Source organism: Cyanistes caeruleus, chromosome 14 (genome assembly GCF_971803275.1).
Source record: "Cyanistes caeruleus chromosome 14, bCyaCae1.hap1.1, whole genome shotgun sequence".
NCBI lineage: Eukaryota > Metazoa > Chordata > Aves > Passeriformes > Paridae > Cyanistes > Cyanistes caeruleus.
In genome coordinates, this window is record NC_141714.1 from 3,919,405 (window position 1) to 3,943,390 (window position 23,986).

General features: G+C 49.6%; 1 protein-coding gene across 2 annotated transcripts in view; it reads right to left on the reverse strand.

Annotated features, from left to right (window-relative positions):
- Positions 1 to 779: 779 nt before the first annotated feature.
- The window catches only part of LOC111929205 (gamma-aminobutyric acid receptor subunit beta-4), a 73,139-nt gene continuing 49,932 nt past the window's right edge, over positions 780 to 23,986 (reverse strand). Inside the window, exons 4-9 of one of the 2 annotated variants that reach the window (XM_023926713.2) lie at positions 23,359 to 23,579; positions 10,831 to 10,913; positions 6,831 to 6,968; positions 5,207 to 5,359; positions 2,313 to 2,557; positions 780 to 1,295 (exon numbers count right to left, since the gene is read on the reverse strand). In XM_023926713.2, coding sequence (XP_023782481.1) covers positions 915 to 1,295; positions 2,313 to 2,557; positions 5,207 to 5,359; positions 6,831 to 6,968; positions 10,831 to 10,913; positions 23,359 to 23,579 — 1,221 coding nt within the window. In that variant the 3' untranslated portion in view covers positions 780 to 914. Of the gene's footprint in view, positions 1,296 to 2,300; positions 2,558 to 5,206; positions 5,360 to 6,830; positions 6,969 to 10,830; positions 10,914 to 23,358; positions 23,580 to 23,986 lie in introns of both variants that reach the window. The other variant, XM_023926712.2, reaches the window with a different exon arrangement.

The following is a 23,986-nucleotide window of genomic DNA, read 5'->3' on the forward strand; positions in this document are numbered from 1 at the left end:
CACACACGCACATTCACTCAGGAAAAACAGCTTGCAAACTCCTGAAGGTGGAAAAAGGCATCTTGCAAATGTGCCTTGGTTTTGATAAGTTCCCTCCTCCCCCCCTTCCCATAAACCCCACGTTGCCCCTTCCCTCCCAAATAATTGCCTCGTCTTCCCCTCCCTTCCCAGCTCTTCCAAAATAAATATTCTTTTTATTTGTTGGTTTAAAAGATTCTTTTAGGCTTGTAAGCAAGAGAGAGGGAGAGAGAGAAAAAGAAAAGAAAAATCTCATAGCGTGAAAATGAAACCCCATCATCTCATGAAAGAATAAACATGAAGGGGTTAAGAGCAGTGACAGAAGAAAGATTCAAAAATATATAATAAGACTGAAAAGTGAAAGATGAAATTCAGTAGTGAAATGGAAGTGAGGATAGAGCATTAGTGAGCACAGCCAAAGATAACCTATCACCCCCACCAGTTTTTGACTCAATTTCTTTAAATCTCCCCCCTCTTTTTTTTTTTAAACTTTTCTTAGTTTTGGGGTTTTTTTGTGTGTTTTTTCTTTTTTTTCTGTCTTTTTTTCTTTTTTTTTTTCCTTTCTTTTTTTTTTTGGTTTTTGTTGGTTTTGTTGGTTTTTGTTGGTTTTTTTTTTTTTTTTACAATGGTTTAAGTCCTTCAGCAGGAAACCAAAATCAAGACAAACACATCCCTCCCTGAAACCAAACCCCCTCCCGTACCTTTCTCTCCCTTACCCCACCCCACACTCCGTGGTTCTACATGTGCTGAAAAGAGAAGAGTAAGCTTAGAATAAATCTAATGAACCATAAATGACAATGATAAGTAAAGAGTAAAACCCAAACCCAAAAGACCACAACACTCCTGTGTTGTCATTGTCTGAGTGTCCCTATTATCTCTCTCGGCGGCCGCAGGCATCAATTTACATAGTACAACCAGTAAACAAGGTTGAAGAATCCAAAAGTGATTGGAAAAATGATCCGTGACCACTTGTCAATGGTGCTGACGTCTGTCAGGTCTGGGATTTTGAGCTTCAGCTTGGACGACCGCCGGCGCAGGCGGCAGTTGGCGCGGTTGCGGGCGGCGGCGGCGTGGTGGGTCAGCGGGACGTGGCGGTCCAGGGTGGGGTGGTGGCCAAAGCCATCCCGAGAGGCCAGCGGCTTGCGGAACTGGATTCCTGAGCCTTCGAAGGACATGACAGAGTTTCGAGAGTCGCCCACGTTGCTCATAATGTCCGTGGCCAGCAGCTCGTTGTTCATCTCCAGCGTGCTGAGGAGGATGTTACCGTAAGGGTCAACCTGGAACGGGGAACACAGACACGGAGGTACTGGGGTGTCCTGTGCACCTTTAGGGGCAATTCTGAACGGATTTCTGGGTAGCAATACTGTTGGAAATGGTAGAACTTATTAATTTTTAAAGTTACTTTAGTCATGGGTTGGTTCGCCTTTGCCAAAGGGGATGGAATTTGAGGTTTCTCTTCAAAAGGTTTTGCTCACTGTGGGTTTGAATCTCACTGGGTGACACATCCATCAACAAAAAGAAGATTCCTAGACTCTGAGAGCTTAATATCTAAAGGGTGGAGGTAGCCAGAAGATACCGAGGAGATAAAAAGGCATTAACAGGTATTAAACCCTTGGCAGGTTTCCAGTCTGGGAAAAGATTGATAAGAGAGCCAAAGAATGAGGACCAAAAATAGCATTGATGGTGAAGGAATCAATAACCAATAGGAGATCAAATATTAAGAATTGTGTAATGCAGAACCCATGAATGAGAATTTTTTTTTTTTTTTAAATATATAAGTATGTGAAAACTCTGAAGAATCACGTGTGGTTGGAATGATTTCCACTGCACACCCTGGCCAAAATAAAGTAATGCCTGACTCGTTAAAAGATGGTGTTGGAGTTTCTTTTCTTCCCCAGAGTTTGGTGATGGGGAAGACCTGACCCCAGACCCTGATGGGGTCATTTGTGAATTTGTTGCATGCTGCATTTGAGGGCTGTCCTCTGCTGCTGGGGTGCAAGGAGCAGCCACCTGTGCTTGCAGCAAATTTTTAGTGGGGGAAGTGTGATTCTGCCAACACAGGAGGATCAAAAGCCACAGAGGGACTTTTGGCTACACCTGCCCCACGCAAGAGGAGGGTTCTGATGAGACTGGATGAGGATGATCAAGGAGGAAAAATCTCCAGTAATCACCAGACAAGGGAAAACTGGGGTTCATCTCTCACGATGAGCACAAAGGCTGCTCCGCAGCTCAGCCAGGGCAGAGCCTGAATTCTCCTGCCACAATGAAAAGAGAGGACAAACCTGCTCTCTCACCCTCTTCTCCTCGTAACGGTGGCGCTCGTTGTTGGCCTTGCTGATGCGCTCACTCTGCTTCTTCTGCTGCCGGGGCCCCCGCCCGAAGAATATGTAGTTGACAAAAGCGTATTCCAGGAGTGCCAGGAACACAAAGACGAAGCAGCCCATGAGATAAACATCAATAGCCTTGACGTAGGGGATCTTGGGGAGAGTCTCCCGTAGGTGGGTGTTGATGGTTGTCATGGTAAGCACCGTGGTGACCCCTGTGAGGAGAGGGCAGGTGCTCTGTTACCGATGTGGGATGGTTTCCTGAAATGCCATGCTCAGCTCCCACATCCCTCCTTCCAGCTGGACAGCCTCAGGAGGGATGGGAGCAGTGCAACTGGGAAGGAAACTGTCATTATTCTAAGCACACATGCCCACAACAAATCGCTGCAGAAAACAAACCAGCAGCAGTTGGAGAAAGTGTCAAAGCTGAGCATCACCAGCATGATGGGGATCAGCATCCTTTGGACCCTGTTTCTTTAAGTCCCCCTGATCTTCCCTTTCCTCTCACTCTGGTAGGAAACATTCAGTTTTGTTCTGTCTTTTTTACCCTCTTCTCCTCCCTTTTTTCTCTTTCATGAGCTCATCAGGCTTCACAGTGTGCTACTGAATGCCTCAGCATCCTTGGCATGAGTTTATAAGCTGCTGTGTCTTTCTAATGCCATGAATTGGAGAAAGAGTGAAGAGATTTCCTCTTCATGGCACTCTCTTTTTTTGCCTGCCTCGTAGGCTTCTGTCCTTGACCCCATCAGTTCCCACCTTCCTCTCACCAGCTTTACCATTCATTACATCAATTATCACTTGTACACATTCCTCCCATGGTTGTCACACTCTCCTTTTTAGGCCTCCTCACATTTCTTGCATCTTAAATAAGCATTTTGTGAACACTTTTGTGCCCATCTACTCAGTTCCAAAAGCCTGATTCACTATGATTACTCTCACAGCTTTAGTCCTCTTCTTCAGCTTCTTCTCAGACTCTTCCCTTCTCTGGACTGTCAGAGTGGCCTCAGACCTGCCTCTCTGACAGTCTTCTGCCAGCTCCAAAAATATGGCACATACTCCTTTTGGGGGTGATAACTCTTCCTCCTCAACCTAGTCTTCTTCTCCTGCTTCTCTAGCTGTTCTCACTACCTTGTTGATATTCTTTTCTCCTTTTTCCTCCTCATCTTTCTGTTGGCAGCTCTAATAATCTCCATGACCTTAATTTGCTCCTGTGGTTCCAGCCCCACCTCTCTGTGCACCCTCGACCTCTGCTTGCCCCGTTTCCCCTCCCTCACCCTCACTGGGTCTTTGGTGTCATTCCTGGTAAAAGACTGAAAGAACTATTAGCTTTCAGTTGGGTAAACAGAAGGGAGATATATTTATATACACACAATATGGTCTATATTTAGGCAGTAGTCTAAATATACAGAAATCTTAGGCAAAGAAAGGGAGAATAGAATGTTCTCCATGTCTCCATTAAGAAGCAGACAAATTGAAATGGACACTTAGGGCAGAGGTAAAGAGGAGCTCTTTGACTGTGTGAGCAGGTAAATCTGGAGATAAAGTGGCCAGAGGAGGCTGTGGAGTTTCTTTTTTTGGAGCTTTTTATGGATAAGTTAGGTCGAGAGCTGTCAGGAGTAGTTTAGGGAGAGCGATTGCAGTTCTGATCTTCTGATGTTTTTCTTCTGTCTTCTCCTTTGAGTCCAGATGTCAGCAGAAATTCAACAGCTGTGCATCTCACCTCCACCCTTCTGCTTCTGCTTTCACAGTGTCTGCCATGGTCTCTTTTTCTCCTCTCTCTGATTGCAGTCCTGCAACTTACCTTTTCAATTTACCAAATTCTCCTTCTTCCCTCCCTGTCTCCCTGCTCCAGCCCCTCCAAGCAGGCAAAGCCAAATCACCTCTTTTACACCTTTGGACAACCCACCCCTCCTCTGAGTCTTCTCAAACTCTTTATCCTGGAGCTACTTGAAGCCTCCAAGCTTTGCTGTAAGACCCAGCCTCTACCTGAGCTGCACTGCCTCTCTGAGCCTTGTCCCACTCACAGATCCAGCCCTGCTCCCTCCTTGCCTCTCCGATTGCCTCTGAACTTTCCCTCATGTCACACAGCCCCATTCTCATATGCCAGCCATCCCCCCTTTCTCCTGTTCCTCCTTCAAAACCCTCATCTGCCATCCACCCCCACTTCCCTTCTGTTGCTTAAAAGACCTCATTTTTTTCCCCTCTTAGAGGAAAACATTCCTATTTAGGGGAGCATGTGCCAAAGAAAAACTTGGACTTTAAGTGCTGTCCCACATTTATCTTGGCCATGAAGGTCTTCATCTGCAGTGAGTGCCTCTGTGGGGCTTGAACTATCAGAAAAAAACATGTAATGACCCTTCCTATATATTTTTTTTTCATCTTTTAACCATTCCCATGCAACTTTTGGCTGTCCAGCCTCAGCATTAATCACCCAACTGAGCACTCCTGGCACACCTGTTGACAAAGAGGTGCCCAGGTCTCTCTTCTCAAGAAAACCGGTGCAAACCAGAGTGGAGGAACTCATGGCAGGGTCTCACATGCCTGAGAATCAGTGACCATCTACATTTTTGTTTAGAGTTTAAACTCACACCCAGAAAATTTTTGGTAGCACTTTTACTGATTCAAATAAAACAGATTCCAGTTTGGGAAGTACTAATAAAAAAAAAAAAAAACAAACCCTCAAAAATGTCACTCTTTTGATTGAAAATGTAAAGTTTTTCTCAGAAAAGAAATTATGTCCCCTTGGGATGACAACTTTGACAGACTTGCTTAATTACTGCCTCATAAAGAAAAAGGATTTTCTTTGTTACAGCTGATCTCCCACAAGAAAACACCTCCAAAATATAATATGAAAAGGTCCATACCCAGTGCCACTCGTGCAGCAGAAGCATCATAATTGATCCAGAAGGAGACCCAGGAGAGGATGGTGATGAGGATGGATGGCATGTAGGTCTGCAGGATGAAGTAACCAATGTTCCTCTTAATCCGGAAACTCAGGGATAAGCGCAGATACGAACCTGCCAATGAGACATTAGAGGAGGCTGTGGTTTGAGAGGAGGGCAAGCCTGTGTTTGTGCTAAAAGGTTAGGAATCGAAATTTTATTTGGAAAAAGTTCTCAAGAGGCAGGAATGATGAGAAATCTCCTGTTTCCTGCAGCTGGCTTTGCAGACTGGTCAGATTTTGCAAAGGGTCTCTTCTGAATCTGCTCAGCTGTCCCAGAGTATTAAGAAAAGAAACTCTATATAAGTCACATTATTATATCAGCCATCATGGGAGAATGGCTGATCAGTGCTGGAATTGCTGTTATGGTGCCAGCCAATATGATGGAGGCTTACACAGGAGACTTTAACCCTATATTTGGGTGCCACAAGATGATTTTCCAGTGTTTTGTGTGCCAGCTCTGCCTCCAAACAGCAATGAAGACCTGAATCATATTTTTCCCATGCTGTTCTAAAAATGGGTTATGGTCAGACTGGGCAAATTCATATGCAAATAGAATAATATTAGTTAATCTGAAGGTCTCTTTTTTATTATTTTCAAGTTGTTGCAACTTCCTCCAAATCTTTTAGCAAACCTAATGAGGATAGTGAGAACAATTAGTACTTTTTACAGTCCTTCCACTGGAGCAGGCTAATTTTGACAGGGACAAAGCAGTGCCTCTTTCATTGCTGTGAGACAAAGTCCAAGTCATTCTTCCTCCCCACCTCTGTCCCTCAGGCAACACAGGAGCCTGAAACATGGGTCTAATCCTGGCTGGCAGCTACAGTAACAAGAAAACAGCAGTTTTAAATCATCAAGGTTGTAGACTGGGGAAAAGGAGGTGTTATTCTCTCACCACTACGTGCCACTTGTATGGCTTGAACACAACATTTCACCTACTCACATTATTTGAAATATTGAAACAATATTTCAGGGGTTTTTTTGACAGGTGTGTGCTGTGTTTTGGCAGGGAACTCCACCTCAGACCAGCAACCAAAATCCAACCCCCTCCAACTTTCCAGCTGGCAGCATCTGAATCGTCCCAGGTATTCTCTCCAAGCCTTTTTATTGCCATGTACAGATGGGTTTGCATCATTTCATAGCCCACTTGCTTCTCAATGGATATATTTCCTCCTTCCTATTGCACCTACATTAGCTTTGAGACCCAGATGTAAACCACATAAAAATCAGATGAAGGCTGAGAACCTTCTGAAGAGGTTCTGAGCTCAGTCATTATTGTGATTGAGAAACAGAAACAGGAAAGAAAATGGTCCTGAAAGTCTTTGAAGAGAAGCAGACAAAAAAAAAAAAAAAAAAAAAAAAAAGCAAAGAAAAGAAGAAAGCAAAAAGCAAAGCTGGTGAGTGCAGAAGACCCTTTTTTTATAGAGGAACCCCAGGTTGAAACCTAGACCCCGAGTTAGTGCCCCAGCACCTGAATCAGAGGGGTTCAGACCCACTGATCAGCAGCAGGCTTGCCCGCTCCATGCACCCCTTCAGCAGAGACTCACCAGTGGTGAAGACCACTTCCCTGCTGACCAGCCTCTGCTCGATGATGGTGAACTGGGGCAGCTCCAGCACCTCCATCCCCGTGACAGCAGAGTCGTTCCCTTGCCAGAAGAAGACAATGTCGTCCACCGTGTAGCCATCTGCAGAGAGCAAGGAGCACACAGGGAGAGCTAAGCTGACAGGCTGGACCTGGTGACAGCTCCATTTGCACTAGGGTGATCTGGAAAAGGATCCAAAGGAAAGCCCACACCAAGCCTAGCCTCTCCCTGCTGGTGTATTTTCCTTCTTCAGCTGAGCTTGGCAATACAGTCCCCAGGAGAAGAGGAAAAAATGGCCAGAACTCCAAATTCTGGCTAAAATTCTGGAGAAAGAGGTGAGGCATGGCCCATCCAGCCTTGCCTTGCACTGTGTAATGTCCATGGCTGACATGACAGGGACCTGTGCACAAGAAGCCTCTGTAAAACGCGCCAAACATAGTGTTTTGATTTTTAAAAACTGCCTCCTTTTACCAGGAGGGGGAGACCACACAGTAGAGACTGGTGGGACTGGGTAAACAGGGCAGCTCAGTATTAAAAAATCCCAGAAAGAAGATCTGAAAAGAAGTTTGAAGATCAGAGCACCTCCCTTTTCGAAGTCCTCTCAGTCAAAATTCAGATCCAAGAAGTGAACAGAGTCTCTGAGGCTGGGGGCTGCTTTTGCCAAGTGCTGGCTGAGAAGAGCAGTAATGAGAGCAGAAAGGAAAAGGAATCCGACTCAAATATTCATCCTTTACATTTCAGGGTAATGGGTTTGTTAACTCAGCCAAGGGTGCAGCTTCTTGTTTTAACCCCAAGCTGTACGTGCCAGACAGGGCTGTGTGGGCTGGAAATGTCACCCCCAAGCACTCTGGACACGTGGGGGATGAGGCCCAGGGGGTGACAGCATGAAACCCCTGACCCAGCAGTGCGATGTTCACACTGCCTGCCCTGGCCTTGTGGTGAGCATTCATCACAACTTGCAAACCAGCAGTGCCTGTATGCTTTGAAGCCCTTTGGCTGTTGCTGCACAAGGGTGGCCTCAGATTCCCAGTGAAGCTTCATGGGAGCTGTAGGATACGGCCAGGCTTTGGCACAGCCCGGGGCACGGCTGCCTTTGGAGTGTGAGCCTCGCTGTGCCCACAGACAGCTCGTGGTCAGCGCCTGCACTGCAGCACAGCAGCCTGGCTTAGGCAGCCACCCTGGCAGCACTGGCAGCTGCCTGGCCATGCCAGGCTCCCAGACACCCAGCAGAGTGCCACCAGCACCAGGGCAGCAGTGCCATCAGGGCAATGAGGAGCTGTTGGACGTACCAGCGAGGAGAAATTCTTCTCTGAAGGTTAAGGGTTACCCCAGATCAGAGCTGAGCCTTTGAGGGCAGTGTCATCCTCAAGCTGCTGAGTGGACAAAGGGCTCAGCAGTCTGGTCTGATCTCACAGCTGACCCTGCTTTGAGCTGCAGGCTGGACTAGAGACACCCCGAGGTGTCTTCCCAAACAGAATTATTTGATGACTGTGCAGTCTCCAAGCCCACATCCTGTTCTCTCAGTCATTACTGCGCTTATTACGGGTGCTAAAATGTAAACCCCATCTTCCAAATGCCACGCCACATCTGCTTCTGATGGAAATCAGCTAAGCCAGGCCTCCACCTCCTCCCCCAGCTGGCATGTTCCTGCTCCCAGAGTGGCAAACCCTCACACCTTCGAGCCCACAGGGTTTCAGGACCCTCGGGTTATCCTCCTCACACACCAGCTCTGTGCACAGGACCTGCTGTTTGCATCGCTCAGCCCCGGGGCTGGAGCCAGCAGGAAACATCCAAGTCCCCCCCACTCCTCCCGGTGGCTGATTCCAGCAGCTCCCACACCCGCCCAGCTCAGAAACATTGTGTACGATTTCACATCTGAATTCATCTGGCTCCCCTGGTGGTTCCCAATTTCTCCAGGAGGTTCCCCAGCCCTTTCCCCCCAGTGTTCCCCCTCTGCAGAGGTGAACCCAGCCTGTAAACAATTCACCTCTCCTGCACTCAACAGACCAGACTGAGCTATTGAGGTTCCTCACTGCACAACATCTGCTCCAGCCCTTGAACAGCTTTTCAGCATCTTTCCCCAACCTCTTCCGATTTCTCAGCTTCCTCCCTCAATGTTGGAGCCCAAACAGAGGCAGAGCTCGTTTCCCCATCTCACTGACATGTTCAGAGGCCAATCAGTTCTGAGCTCTGACTCACGGCTCCCCTGGTTTATATAACAGGGCTCTCTCCAGCCCTTTCTGCCAGAGCCACAGAGCCTCCAGCCATGGTGCCGGGGCTGCCTTGCCTTCCTCACCTCCCCGTGTGGCTCCAGGCCCCTGGGCACGGCCCAGGGTCCTGCACACAGGCACAGAGCTCTGCCGTGGGCTCTGCTCAAAGCCCTTCCGGATGGATTCCGATTGGGAAGGATTCAAATGCGCAGCGAGCGGAGCCCCGCACGCTGCTATCTTCATCATCCACAAATTTAACAGCAGTGACTTCAAATTTACTTCCTGATCAGCAATGAAAATGTCAAATTGCGGTAACTAATTTTAGGAGATCTCACAGTTAACTAGCTCTATTCCATTTATTCCATTTATTCTATGACCTGCTGGTGTTGGGTACCAATTTTTGTATTTTTGGGTTTTTTTTTTTATTATGGCATTATGCAATATGAAATCGAGCATGTTTTTCATGAAGCCATTTTTAAGGAGTGTTTCTAAAGGGAAAGGTTGCTCTTTCTAAAAATAAATGCTTCGCTTTGATTTCTAGCTTTAAAGAGAAAACCAAATTTCCATTTTACTTCTAAAAAGTAAACGAACTTTCACAAAGACAAGTCATTTCCATCTGAAATATCGAAAAGTATTGATGTGACGTCTTAAAATGTCAGATTAGCAGCCTGTTTGCAGCATGCCTCATCAGGTTTTTTGTTGGATCCTGGCACACAGGCAGGGGTGTACGTGGTGAGGGTTATTTTTGGGGTGGAGGGATGGGATCAACAGGCAGTGCTTATCTCCTACAGGTAAGAGCCCTGAGCTCCTGTGAGGCAGGGGACCACATCTGTCTTTTGCTGCTTCCCAAACCCAGCAGCCCTGCATCAGAAAAGGGCTTTTTCTCTGAGGTTTGGGTCGGTTTTGTTTTTTAAAGTAGACTGGTTTTATAATCCAGCCCCAAAAGGACTGATGTTCCAGAGTCGCGTGGAGGCAAAGAAAATGGAGCCCTGCAGATTGCGAATGTGCAAGTGTGTAAAAGACAAAAGCTCTGAGGAAGGAAACAATTGGATCTCTTCATCTCGGCCTGGGTCTCAGGAATATCGTGAGGAAATGTAGCTTTGATGAACAAATTGGCTTGACATGACCCATTAAGAACAAAATCGCAACTGTGGGTAATTCTCTGCCTTCTGTTTCCTTGGTTCTACTGTAAACTGTTCCCAGACTGCTGGGGAGTGGCAGAAATGACATTGTGGCATTCGTGCCTGCAGCAGGACCTCATTTCCATCCCAGCTGGGTCCCAGGACCCAGCACGGGCGAGGGAGGGCAGCTGTGGGAGCTCCCCGATGGAAGGAGCAATTCCCAGATAATCGCCCGAGGCTGCATCGGGAGCTCTGCTGCTCTGGACCAGCCCTGGAGGGACACCGCAGCGCATTTTTATGAGAGAGAGCTGGACCTCCTCTGCCAGCACAGCTGAACAGGATTTCCATGGGAGTCCAGGGAACAGCCAGGCAGGGATGAGGGCTCTGGTGCCACCTCCCGCACGGAGCGGAGCCAGGACGGCTTCCCAGGGCTCCCTTAAGGCTAAGGGAGGCTTCCACCGCCCTCCTGGGACTGGTTTTAATGCCCAGCCTGCTGCTAGAGCTCCGTTTTCCTGGGAATTTCCCCCATGGGTGAGGGAGCCTGGTGCTGTAGCATCCCTGGGAGGCATCCCCAGGATGCGGGTGGCATCAGGTGGCACCGCGTGGCCGGGGATGTGCCCGAGGCATACGCACAGCTCTCGATCTCCAGCGTGCAGTTCTGCTGGTCCAGCGGGTACCTCCGCAGGTCCATCATGCAGGCGGCCGTGGTGGTGATCCTGAAAAAAAAATTAAAGAAAAAAAAAAATTAAAAAAAAAAATATAAAATCTGTTGTGTCTGCTTTTTTTCTTACTAAAAAAATAAAAAAAGAAAAAAAAAAAAAAAAGAAAAAAAGGAGAAATGAAAGGCAGAAGTGAAAGTCAGGCAGCATTTGGGGCCGCTGTTTCCCTGGAAACCAGGGAGATCGGGGTGGGAGGTGTGCAGGGCGGGGGGCTGATGCGGCTCACCCCCAATGGCACGGCACAAACCCTCCGTGACTCACGTCAGCAAGGCAGCATCTCTGGTAGCGGGGTGGGGAGGGATCTGTGCTCCTGCTCCGGCTCTCCCCGGAGAGAGACAAAGAGCCCGGGAGCAGAGCCGGAGAGCAGCTTGGGGGAGAGGAGAGGCTTGGGGGGAGAGGAGAGGCTGCCAGCGTGGGAGACGGCAGACACCTGTCCGTGAGGCTGAGGATGGACCCATTCCATCACCCAGCAGTGACCTACTGCCGACCACATTATCACCCCCCTTCCCTTGGAGTTACCCCAAACCGCCGTAACTACATCCCCATCCCCTCCATCTCACCCGCTTTGGCACTGCCAAACCCAAAAAGCCAGAGCCCTCTGGCAGAGCCCTCCCGCTCACGGAGGCACTCGTGCGCAAATGATTGCGTGGTCATCGAAGACACACGGCGTGGGGGTGTGCATCCCCCAAAAACATAAATACAGGGAGGGAATGAGGGTGGCTGCTGCTTTGGGGGTGTTGGAGCACGGGGAGGACACCGAGCAGCGCGGTGCTCGTGCTGAGGTTCAGCTGAGGATGCCAGGAGGGTCTGTGTGTGCTACACGTCGCACAGGGAGGAATATTGCACACAAGTAATATTGTACATCTCTGGGATGGGGGGTTTTGGGGTGGGAGAGATGAGGGCATGAGAGGCAGGGACAGAGTTAACAGCCCAGCGTGGGGTTAACACCACCCTGGAGTTAAGAGGCTGTCCCTATTTCTCAAATCTATTGCTCCCCTCAGCCTTTAATGCAGTCTTCTTCCTGTGCGATGGATGTGTGCAGAGTGCTGGAGAGGGGGGAGAGATTGCTGCATTCTCCCCCTATTTTTTCAATTAACCATCTGGAAGGCATTAATCAAGCTACACATTTTTTACTATGTAGGCATAACCAGTGAACTGTTAACTAGAAAGCTTTATCTTCTGAGCCCTGTGGCCTGGGAGAGGGAAAAAAAGAGGGAAAAAGAGAAAAACAAGAATCAGGGAGGATGAGATGGCGAACCAGTGAAAGAGAAGGAGGAAAAAAAAAAAAAAAAAGAAAGAGCAAAAAACATCAATGGTAGAAAAAAGAGACCAGAAAGGGGGAGAATATGGGTGAAGCTGGACATAAAATTGGAAATGGGGAGGAGGGGGGGAGAAGGTGGGAGGATAGAAGAAGGTGGAGGAAGGCTGCCCCAGTGGGGGTATCGGGGCAGGGGCTGTGGCAGGGCAGGCTGGCAGCCCTGCAGAGCTGCTGGCTCTTTAAGAAATCTCGTGTGCTAAATTTATCTTCTCTGCTGTCTGTGAAGTCTGTTTGTAGGAGATGAAGCCTTGAGGAGAGCCTTTGCCACTGCCTGCCGTGCTATAAATAGATCCGAAGAGACGAAGGGAATTTATATATATCCTCACTGGGTCTAGATACAACACTGCAACTGCCCTCTCTCCGAGCAGGGGGCCCAGGCGAGCTCTTAACTCTTTTATCTGTAATGCATTTGGGGTGGAGGAGAAAGCTCAAAGGGGGAGAAGGACAACAGGACAGGAGCCACTTAAAAAATTACCACCAGGGCTTTGCCATGGCGTGGATTGCTTTTACAGCCTCACAGTCCTGGGAGGGCAGCTGGAAACACAACGCCTGTCCCACCCTAATCCTGCTGCACTGGGGGACCTGGGCATTGTGGTGGTGGGGGCAAACAGAAAGGGGAGCTGCGACCTTGGCAGGAGAGCCCAAGGTGGGAGGTGCAGAGCCCACGGTGGCCGGTGCTGGGACCAGGAGTGGAGCACGGGGATGAATCATCCCCCTGTGCCGCACACAGCATCCTCTCTCCGGACTGTACCGCACCCCTGGGAAACCGCGGCCACAAACGCGCTTCCCCTGCTCTCCCTAAAGTGCGAGATGCAAAAAAAATAAAATAAAATAAAATAAAATGTATTAAATGAAAATTTTCCATCCCATTTGTGGAGCCCCCCCGGGCTAAAACCTTTGCACAGTGTCCATCCCAAAATCGCAGCCTGCCTGGCTGGGTTGGCTGCACAAAGGACATCCAGGCTCCCGCCTGCTCTGCTCGGAGAGGGACCCTCTCGCCAGGATTTGCTTATCACCTGCAGGGCCGCTTGGAAATGCAGAGCGTGACACAGTGAGATATGGCTACCACACTCCATGCACCAAACCCTGCTCACGCTGGCAGCTGGCATAAATCCACAGCCACTCCAATGATTTTTGCAAGATCACACCAATTTGTATCAGCAGAGATTTACATCAGGGCAGAATTTAGCCCTGTTGATTCAAAAGGAAGGGACAGGTAGGACAGAAAGGAGAAAAACAAGATTAAGAGGACATTTGTCCTCAAAAAGCCAGATAATTCCTTTCTTTCTGGTTAAAGGGCAGGTATATCCACACTGTGCAGTTCAGCATCCTCCAGAGACACCCCAGTTAGATGCAGATCCCAAACTCCAGGTGATCTGCCCATATATAGCTGCTTGGGCAGGTAAAATTGGAACCATGGCAGGCTTTGTTGTGGTTTTTGAAGCACCCACAGCTGTGCCAGGCTGAAGCCTCCTGCTTCTCCAGAGCACCGCAGGACCAGGTTTGGGGGCCCTAAGTGGAACAAGATTCAGGAGGCAGCTGGTCTGGGGCACCAGGCCCAGCTCAAGCCCTGCCTCTGGGCTTCCTAAACTCTGATCAACCAACCCAGCTTGGGATAAAGCAGGTGACATATCCCAGAGAGGATGGAGGTGTTCAATTGTTTCGATCTTTTGAAGTAGCCTGGACATCACCTTCCCTTTGATAGACTCTGCTTGAAGGCTCAACATTCCCCTGCACCTAGAGGGGCCAAGGAGAGCTTTCTCCAGCTCCTTTTGGTGTTCCAGGGCCAGGTGGGACTCATGGAGGGATGAGAGGCTTCGTGCACCTCTCGCTGTCAAAGGGGAGCATGAGCAAACTCAGTTACCCCAGTGACCTTTTGGGGTCACAGCATGTGCCACCTCTGGTCTGGAAGGCCACAGCACCAACCTCTGCCTCATTCTTTCATGGATGTGGGTGTATTAACGTTGATACACTCTGAGCTGTCGTGTGAAGAGATGGGTTTGCTCGGCAAGTGGGAGATGCATGGGGAGGACAGCACAGGGGGATGGATGGGGACAGTGACACTCGGGAGCTCCTGTCTCAACAGGGTCAAGAGAAAATCAAGGTGGAAGGAAAGTAAGAGGTGGAAAAATGAGGAGAGATGATGGCATGAGCACAGAGAGGGGAGGAAGAAGTGGAGATGTCAGAAAGCAGAGCAGAGAGTGAGGGAAGGGAGGAGGATGATCAGGGAATGCACGGGGTAAAGCAGCCTGGAGAGGAAGAGCCAGAGGAGAAGGAGAGGTTAAAAGAGGGAAAGCAGAGGAGCGGATACTCACTCAGTGAGCAGGGAGATGAGGAGACAGGGAACAAACCATCATCCTGTAAACAGCTCTAGACAGAGCACACTGCCTCCAGAAGACGCGAGCACAGTGAAAGGGAGCAGGGAGCGCGGGGACCAGAGGGAACGCCAGGGAAGGATGCCACCTTCCCCGTGGCGTTAGCATGAGGCGCTGGCACCCGGCCAGCCTGCATCTTCTCCCTCCCCCTCCTCCTCTCCTGCTTCTCTACCCACCTCCCTCCCCTTTTAAATTCAGAAATTTGTGTGGTGTGAAATTTCATCTGCTTTGACGGCGATTCACAGAGACACTGCCCGTGGAGGGGAGCGGCTCTCCCGCGCCCTGCGCTCAATGAAGCATCCAGCGCCCTCCACAGCGAGCCTGGCCACCACCACCAGCACCCTCCAGCTCCCCTTCCCTCCCTCCCTGCCCACCCCACAGGCCTCTAGGGCAGCCCCTCACATTCACAACCTTTACAGCTCCTTCCCCACAAAGAAAGAGACGTTCATGCCCTTGGCCCTAATTGTTTCTGCTGAGGTCTGTAGGCAGTTGTGCCACCCAAGCAGCCAAGGCCTCGCTGCCCTGCTACTCCACTGCGCAGCTGGCAGGAAAACACAGCTCATCTGGGGGAGACTCTGCTGTGGGGAGAGCACCGTGCATCTCACAAAAGGTAAAAGAAGAGAAAAGGAGCAAAGGGACACGGATGAGATGTTGAGCAGCTCAGGCAGGCTGATGGAGATCCCCTTCTCTTCCAGCATCGAGTGGATCAAGCAGAAGCCAAAGCAACGTGGATACCTCACTGTGGAGAGTGCCCTCATCCCCAGGAGAGGTAGAGACCTCCTCTAGAAAAAATCCATGGAGCTCTAAGCCACACAGGGCTAGTGATGGGTGTCTGATTGTTGCAATGGGGAAAGCTCTGCCCTCCTGAAGCTTGTATGGCCAAAGCAGATGCTGGTATGGGGAGGATGGTGCAACCTCAAGTGCTGCTCTGCACCGAGCCTGGCAGCAGCAGAGCACAGCCCCACCACAGCTGAAGCTCAAAAGGGAACACTCAGGTTGCTGCAAACCATCAGTTCTCCACAAATATTTCAGTTCTCTGACACGAACACCACCAGCCATTTCATTCCCCCTCTGATCCTCCTCATCACTGTTTACTTATTAATGGCTTCTTCTGTCTTACTTAGAATGATTATGTAAGTGCACAGGCATAGAGCAGCACAGAGCTCCAAGCTGCCATTAAACCCTGCTGCAGTCCAGGGTCTCCTTTCCACCTCCTCCTTACCCTGGTGCTGGCCACCTTCAGGGGAGCTCCTGTTCAGCTCCTGCCCCAGCCACATCTCCCTCTGCTCTGAAAGCCTTCAGCCACCCACTCATCCTCTGCCTCATCTCCAGCGTGTTGGGGGAGCCAAGTTCACCAGCCACAAGTGTGAGGGGTAAAAGTACTTCCCCAAAATGTGTCCTGACTGTAAAAGGAGCAATTCCAGGCTTTCGAAGGAGGATTGAGTGGGAGAGAGGAGAAGATCATTACCTTTGAGCCATTCCTAAAGTGACTGGGGGGCTTTCCCCTTAAAGCTCATCCTCACAAAAACTTCTGCATCAGAACTGTGTCTATCCCAGCAAAATAAAAATGCCTGGCACTGGATTCTGAGGAAACTGGCATGGAACAGCCTCGGTCTACACTTCAATTTCCACCCCACAGGAAAGGTCTGGCTGCATGCAGAAAGCCTGTTGGGAATGGTCACCAGCCTCTGCTGGACTCTGGGGGTGCCCAAGGGGCTGTTCATGGACACAGAGCAAAGCCAGGAAACAAACTGACTGTGGAGGACACTGCTGCTCAGTGTCCAGGAATGTCCCCTCACCGTTGGCTTGGAAAGGACGCTGACTAAAACCCAGTAGGGCTGAGAACAGGAGAGGAACAGCACAAATCCTCCCCACCACTGCTTTTCTAACGCCAGGAGAGACACAGCCAGCAGGCCCCTCACCCTATTTCCCAGTTCTGGATGAAGTGCCATGTTGCAGGGGCTAACACAAACACTCTCCCAGCCAAAGACAAACATTTAAGTTGCTGGTTGCAGCTTTCTGGGTTCCAGATCTCCTGGGAAGCTGAAGATGCTCCCGTCCCCTCGGGATGCAGACTCCCAAAGCTCATGGCAGTTTGCAGCAATAAGGAGAAGGGATGGGAGCTCAGGTTCTGCAGGACTTAAGCTCGCCCCATGGGGCAAGTTAGACTCCTACGGGAATTCTGGTGACTAAGAGTAGAAAGAGAGGAAAAATTACTGTTTTGCTAAACATGGGAATAAAACCAAACCCGAGTTCTTATTCTGTACGTTCTCAAAGTCAGTCATAAAAACATGCTGGCAAATGTCACCTTCTGCCTGGCAGTAAGCACAAACTTCCAAGGGCCTGGAGGGATTTATAAACCCGTGGTGAATTCTGCCATTCTTTTAACACTGTCTGATCTTTGCAAACTCCTGGAGGTCATGATTGAACCAAGAGCAAGGCAAGGATATGGAACATTTTCCCCTTGTGTCTGTTTGCCTAAAACTGACTCCACAAGCCTTGGCACAATCCTGCTAAGGTCACTCTGTTTCCAAAAGCATCTGTGCTTGCCTAGGCGTCCTTTGATAAATCACAATGTGAGCTGCACTCAGATGGGAGAGGAAAAGGAGGCTTTTCTAAACTAGTACTCAGGGTACCACTCATCTTAACCAACCATTTTTTCACCCTGGGAGAGTGCAAAGCTCAGCTGCCTTGACTGAAAGGTTCTGTTTTTCTGCTCCTTTATTCCATCCCAAATGCATTTGGCCAGCTGCACTGGGGGACGAGAGAGTGGTGGAACACCTCTAAAAAGGTTCTTTTCTTACAGTTGTTTCAGGTATCAGTGGCTTGCACTTAACAGAGGTGTCTCCCTTCAAGAGCATCAGGCTGGCACAAGTTGCAATAATTAATAAAATAATTAAATTAATTAATAAAACAGCACAACTTAAGCCTGTGGGAGGTGGCAAGGCCCAGGGACAGGCTGAAGAGTGGTGGCTGGGACAGGGTATGCAGGAAGACAAAGAGGTGCTGCCAGGGTGAGCTGGGGGTTCAGGGCACACTCAGGACTCAGGATGCTTCCTAACCCCTGTTTCTGGAACTCAGAATCATAAGAGATGTAGCACAGGCAGCAATTCCAGCCAGGATGGTGCTTGCCTTTGTTCTTGCAATGTTAAGGATGGAGGAGCAGCTCTGGCTTTGCCCTGTTCTAGTAAGCTCCAATTTCTTCCACAGCTTCTAAGATTATTGAGAAATTTCATATTGCTAAACTTTCTTCAAGAGTTTCCTGTTAGATCCATCATCCAAGCCCTAGGAGACAAAAATGCAGGAGAGGATCTATCCTTAACCTCAGCTGGGGAGCTGAGCTCTTAATTAAACCCTGATTTCCCCTCACTCACCTGATGAACTGTTCTCCAACCTCCACATCTTTGTGCTAAGGAGCTGGCCCAAGGCAGAGCCCGGGCGTGGGAGCAGGACAGAGCTTCAGGACCAGCTCCAGGGGGGTGGATGGATGGGTTTGAGTCCAACTTTTTGCACCCCAGCTGCCACAGGGGAGATTTCTGTTGTTTTTGCCTAACCTGCAGAGGGAGCAGGCAGAGCTCCCAGAGCCAGGGTAGAGCCTGAATCATCTGTCACATTTCCAGAGAAAACTCTCTCAGGGAGAAAAAGGGAAGCAGAAATAGTGGATTTCTTCCCTGCTGGCCTGTGAGATGGGAGAAGAAAATTGCTCAGTGGTCTCAGTACAGAAAAAAAACTCCTCAGTGTTAAAAACTCCTGTCTTAACCCATCAGGCCAGATTCTCTGCAGAAAATCAACGAACACCCGTGGAGAAAACAAGAATGTGGCTGCAGACAGCAGCTCCAAGTGAGACAGGAGCAGAAGAAACCTTTTTATTGTCTGGACAGCTAAATATCCCCACGCTGGGACCTGGGGAATGCGACACTGCCAGGGCTAGATCCTGGTCGAGGGGCGGGTTGGGGATGGGGGCTGTGGAGAAGCCCCCAGGAGGAGCCCCAGCCGTGGGGAGCAGGCAGGGGTGGCACAGGGGGCTCTGACAGCGTCCCCAAGGCTGGATGGGCCATCAGGTGAGATGTTTGACATCACCCTGCGCTGCTCCACAGTTCCAGGTGAGCCAGAAGGGAGGTCCTGGCTGCTGCCTTGCCCAGCAGCGAGGTCACGGTCCCCAAATGGGTCAGCAGTGAGAGGGCTGGTGTCCCCCAGGGGCAGCTGACTGGTGAGAAGCCACCATGGAGAGCAGAAATGAAGTGCTACCAAGGCAGATACACCCAGCATCTCTCAACCTAAACCCACAAATTCTGAGGTGTTTGAAGCGTGGCGATTGTCTCCCTCTTGCTTTAAGGGATTTTTTCACACTGATGAGAGGGTTCTGCCTCCCCAGGAGAGCATTCCCTGGGCACGGAGCCCCACGGTGCCTCGGCACCTCTGCATGCTCCTGAACTGACTCATCCCTCAAACACACCTCGTTACATCACCAGGGCCAGGAATAAAACCCCCACCTCACACACGTTCCCCACCACCACCCCCACCTTTGCAGGAGGAGATCCCTCCTTCCCTCCACACAGGATTTAGCCTCCACCACCCAATTCCTCTGCAGTTTTCCAGTTGCTCAGTTTACACTGCCTGGGCTCCTCGCCAGCCAGGCATGGTCCACGCTGCTCCCTGCCTGCTTCCCAACATCCCAGATTCCCCACGAGCCCAGGGAGGCAGCCTGGCCTCCTCAAATCACCTGTTTTGCAAGAAATCCAGTTCTGCCTCTAATTAGAACGAAACCAAACGGCTTCAAGATTTCCCTGAAGGATGTTTTAAAGCTGGTTTCAAATACGATTCCCCAATTACCATACGAGAATTTCAGCATTGTTACAGTGGTTGCTATTTTTAGGTCTCTGAAAACAGACAGCAAAATGCTGGTGACATCAGCACTTGACAAGTGTCGACTTGTTTCACTACCAAATGGATGCTGCATGGTCTGGGGAAGGAAATGAAAATCCCAGACCAAAGTATAGCTTGAATGTGTGATAATGTAGAGCTTATTGAACATTGGGGCAGGGCTCCAGACAGTGTCTGGAGGTCCAGAGAAAGCCTTGGTAATTCTGTTACTCAAACATCAATAGTGGTTGTAAAGCAGCTTGAAAGAGTGAGGGAAATATCGACCTAAGTGAAACATCAACATTCTCTGACATGGTTTTTCTTAAATGAAAAAAATCTCTCCCTCTTTTTTTGTTTAAAATTTGATGGAACTCTGATGCAATTTCTGACAAAAAAAAAAAAAAAAAAAAGCCATTAGGTAGAAAAATATATTAAATTCAGCCAGTGCCATCCAGCTTTTCCTCACTGTTTTATCCACCTCCCTCCATCACCCAGCGGCTTTGTCTTTGTGGGTAGCACCTTCAAGCCTCCCTTTCTGTTGCAGAATTTCCACATCATTTCAGCACTCCCCTGTTCACCCCATGGGTGATCATCCCTCCTGTGCTCCACAGGCCCTTCTCACTCCAGCAAGGTGTTCAGGGGCCAGGCCAGGTTGCACCTCCTGCATCCTCCCATCCCTGTCGGTGCTTGCAGAGCTGGGAGTGCCCTCTGGGCTGGCTGGGGGCTCTATTTGCCCTTTGGGATTTGTGCCATCTGGTAACTGGTTGGGGAAAGGGGTTGGGAGCACCAGTCCTGCATCCCAGCATCACTGCTGCTGTTTATTCATTCCTTTTGTTGGAGACCTGGCAACCAGCTTTTAATCTGAGCCCGGTGGGAATTAATTTTGGAGTAAGCTTTTGTATGGAACGCTTCCCTGAGATGGAGCTGCGTTGCACTCCCTTCAACCATCAATTTGCTAATTCCACCAAAAACAAGAAGAATATGCTTTTCTGACACCCAGCTTTCACAGTGGATTACAGGGCTTCATTTACTCCTGCAAACAAATTATCTGGAGCCTGCTCTTGCTCTCACAGAAGTCAGAAACTACTCATGGCTTGGGCATGCCTTAACTCGGACCCTGGGGTCTGGTGCAGGGATTGAGCCTGGTCCTGCTGGTCCTTGGAACACTTGCTGAAGGCAGAGGCCTGCCAGGATGTCATCCTTCCCTGCTCTCTGACATCAGAGCCTGCTGGAAAGAAAAAAATGACTGTTGTGCCACAAATAGCATGATTGAGTCACTTTGCTACAGGATCAGCTCCGAGGAGGGGGAAGCGACTGGCGAGAAGGTGGCGGGAGGGGAGCAGGGGTGGGGGATCTCACTGGGGGGAAAACAGGCAAACAAAGGAAAAGGAGCAGGTATGGCCTCCTTTGGCCTTCTGCCATCAGGGTGGCTCCATTTCATAAATTCCTGCACAAAATGCAAGACAAGAACAGGCTCCAGAACATGGGGTGGACCTGCACTTCCCTTCTCATCGGCAGGGCAAGCCTGGATGCGCATTTACAGAGAGGAGAGGAACACAGGGGAATATTCAGGGACTGTTTTCTTGCTTGCTTACACCTGCTGAGTGTTTTTGAGTAGGATCATGGTTATCTGCACCTGGAAAATACTGGACCTAGTACTCCTGTCTTCAGCAAAATTGCAGGTCCAGGAGTCAGTATAGAAAGCAGCCCTAAAGAAATCCTTTTCCTACCACTGTGAGCAAAGCTAGAGGGACTTCAAACATTCAGGGCACCTGGCTTGTACCCTCAGCACTTTCAGCAAGCCATCCTGACCTGAGGTACAGCTGGGGAGCAGGAGCTGCCATCGCTCAGAGCTTCACTTTTGCAATTGCCTTTTTCTCCAGGGGCAAGGGAGCAGCTTCCAGGAAAACCAGCCAAAAGTTAAACCAACACAGGCAGCTCTTACTGAGGCCCTGGAAATAGTGGGCAAACAGCTGTAATTTTCTTTCATTTGGCCTGGCTGCAATTTTCCTCTTCTCTCCTGTTTGCACAGATCATTCCAGGGAGCTGGAATGGCAGGGGAAGGGAAGGGGAAGTGCATGAGGAGCTGGCACAGTGTCCCAGCCCCAGCCAGCAAACCCTCCAAGGACTTCCACTGCCTGTCACCCGTGCTGCTGGCTTCACACTGCTCCTTCTTCGAGCTGACTAAATGGCAGCTGATAAAAATACACCAGCACTTGAACTTGTGCTGTGCAGGTGTGTGCAGAGATTGCCCACCAGCCTGGGGGAGGCAGCTCTGCGCTCAGGTGGGCTGAGCAGCAGCAAAGAGCAGCCTGAGCTCAGCAGCGCTCTTTGCCCCCTCCTTCCTGAATTTATACTCCTACCTGCCCCCAAGAAAACACCTTCTTGCCTGGCCTTCACTCCTGTTTTAACACAGTGAGAAAAGCTGGGGGAGTCAGCTGTGGGACTGCTGCAGTCTTGCTGGGGGGTCAGTAAAGCCAGCTCGGGGCTCTCTGACAGTTCCAGCCAAACATCCCTGGCCTGAGGGAGAGAGATGGGTGTCCTGGGAAGGGAGAGGCACAACAGGGTCACAAACCTGGCTTGATTGCACCTTTTGCAGTCTCTGGGCCTGGAGCAGAAGGCATTCATTAATTGAAGGGAAAAACCAGCACAGACATGACCCCAGGGACCCCGGGCTGTCCCCCAGCCCCAGCAGTGGCTGCTGCTCCTTTGGTTTCCCAGGGCTCTGCTGCAGGGAGAGCACAGCCACCCATGGCAGGATGATGTTCTGGGCAGCCTCCTGCTCTGCCATGTCAGCCCTACCCTCCCCAAAACAGCCCTGCTACTCAGAGAGGGGTAAAATGATCCTGCAGCTTTGCCACAGTACAGGACACAGCACAACAGCTGATACAATAAATGGGAAGGGTGAGTGTTACCCTCACTCCTCCCCCTTTGCTGCACAGGGACTTAAACCCAGAGATGCTATCACAAATATTTATGGAGGCAGGTCAGAAGAGCCAGCTGGGAATTTTGGTAATTGAAAAAAAACCAAAAACTTACCACAAAAATAAAAAACACTCAACAAAAAAAAACAACCACCAAAAAACCCAAACAACAACAACAACAACAACAGCAAAATACCAGGAATAAAGTGGACAAATACAGGGTTGGAAAAATTGTTCCCTGCATTTCAGCTACAGCATCCTGCAGCTGCAAATTTGTCTTTTAGCCCTCTGTTTCTCCATTAAACTTTATTACCTACCCTGGCCCCTTCACATACCCAGATAACAGAGTAAGACAAACCTTTTCTCCCTCCACTTCACACAAGCACAGCAATTCCAAAGGCCTTGGACTTGCCTATGTCAATTTGTTCCAGACACCACAAAAAGTGGTCCTCACTGAGGACCATTCTCCTACCAGATATCAATTTTCATGCCTCAGTCTTCAGAATTCTTCCAGTAAACAGACATTTTTTTCAACTGTACACAAACCTATCTTGAACGCAAAAAAAACGACTGAAGTGGTTTGGCTAAAAGGTTACAGAAATTTAGCCTAGGATACCACAGTAACAAAGGCTCATCTCCATAGCCCAAACTTGCAGAAAATTATAAGCAACTGAAAATGAGTGTTTCAAATGGAAGTGTTATGCAACATGAATGACAGTGACCTGAAACGCCCAGAGCAGACTATTCCCCTCTCCAATATCCATCTTTAGCAGCACAGGAAATGTTGGAGGCCTGAAAGAAACAGCCATTTCCAGCTTGGAGAAAGAACAGAGACACAAAACCGTGTAGCACTTGAGTATCTTTTTGGGCCCTTGCCTTACCAGAATATTTTTGGAAAAGGGAGAAGTTGAAATGAGGTGTCGCTTTCCACAGCAACCCTTACAGCAAAGCCTCGGACTCACCTCAGGCCGTACAGGACGGTCCCGTCAGGATGGAGCCGAATCATGCGGTTCTTCACTGTCACCCCATGCAGGAAGGACTTCTTGTCGTTCAGGAAGTAGGTGTCAGGCAGCCAGAGCTGGTCAGCCACTCGGTTGTCCAGGGTCAGGTTGAGAGGAAGGTCGTTGTAGGCCAGGCGTTTGTCCCGCCAGCTCTGCTGGAAGTACATGGTGATGGTGTAATCCTGGGGGAGAAACAGGCACACGTCAGCCTGGGGCCACTGCCGACACCTCTCCTAATTCCTTGGCATCTGAGTGTTTGGGTCCACACCTCCAACACTTTTTATTTTTTTTTTAGTTGTTTTTTTGTTGGGTTTGTTATTAATTTTATTTTTTTTTGAGGGGTGTGTGCTGGGATTTGTTCTGCGAGAATGGGAGCAAGCCCGAGTTTTGGGGACAAAACGCCATTATGTGACTCCAGCCAAGCAAAACTGCATCCCACTCCTGCTGAGAGCCTGTCAGCACCACCAGGAGCAGTTCAGGCTACGGGAGCACCAAAGGGTGTCAACCAACAGTGGCTACCCAGCAAAGACTTCCAGGGTTGTTCTCCCACTTGCCCCACATAAAGGTCACACAAATGCCATCCACTCCC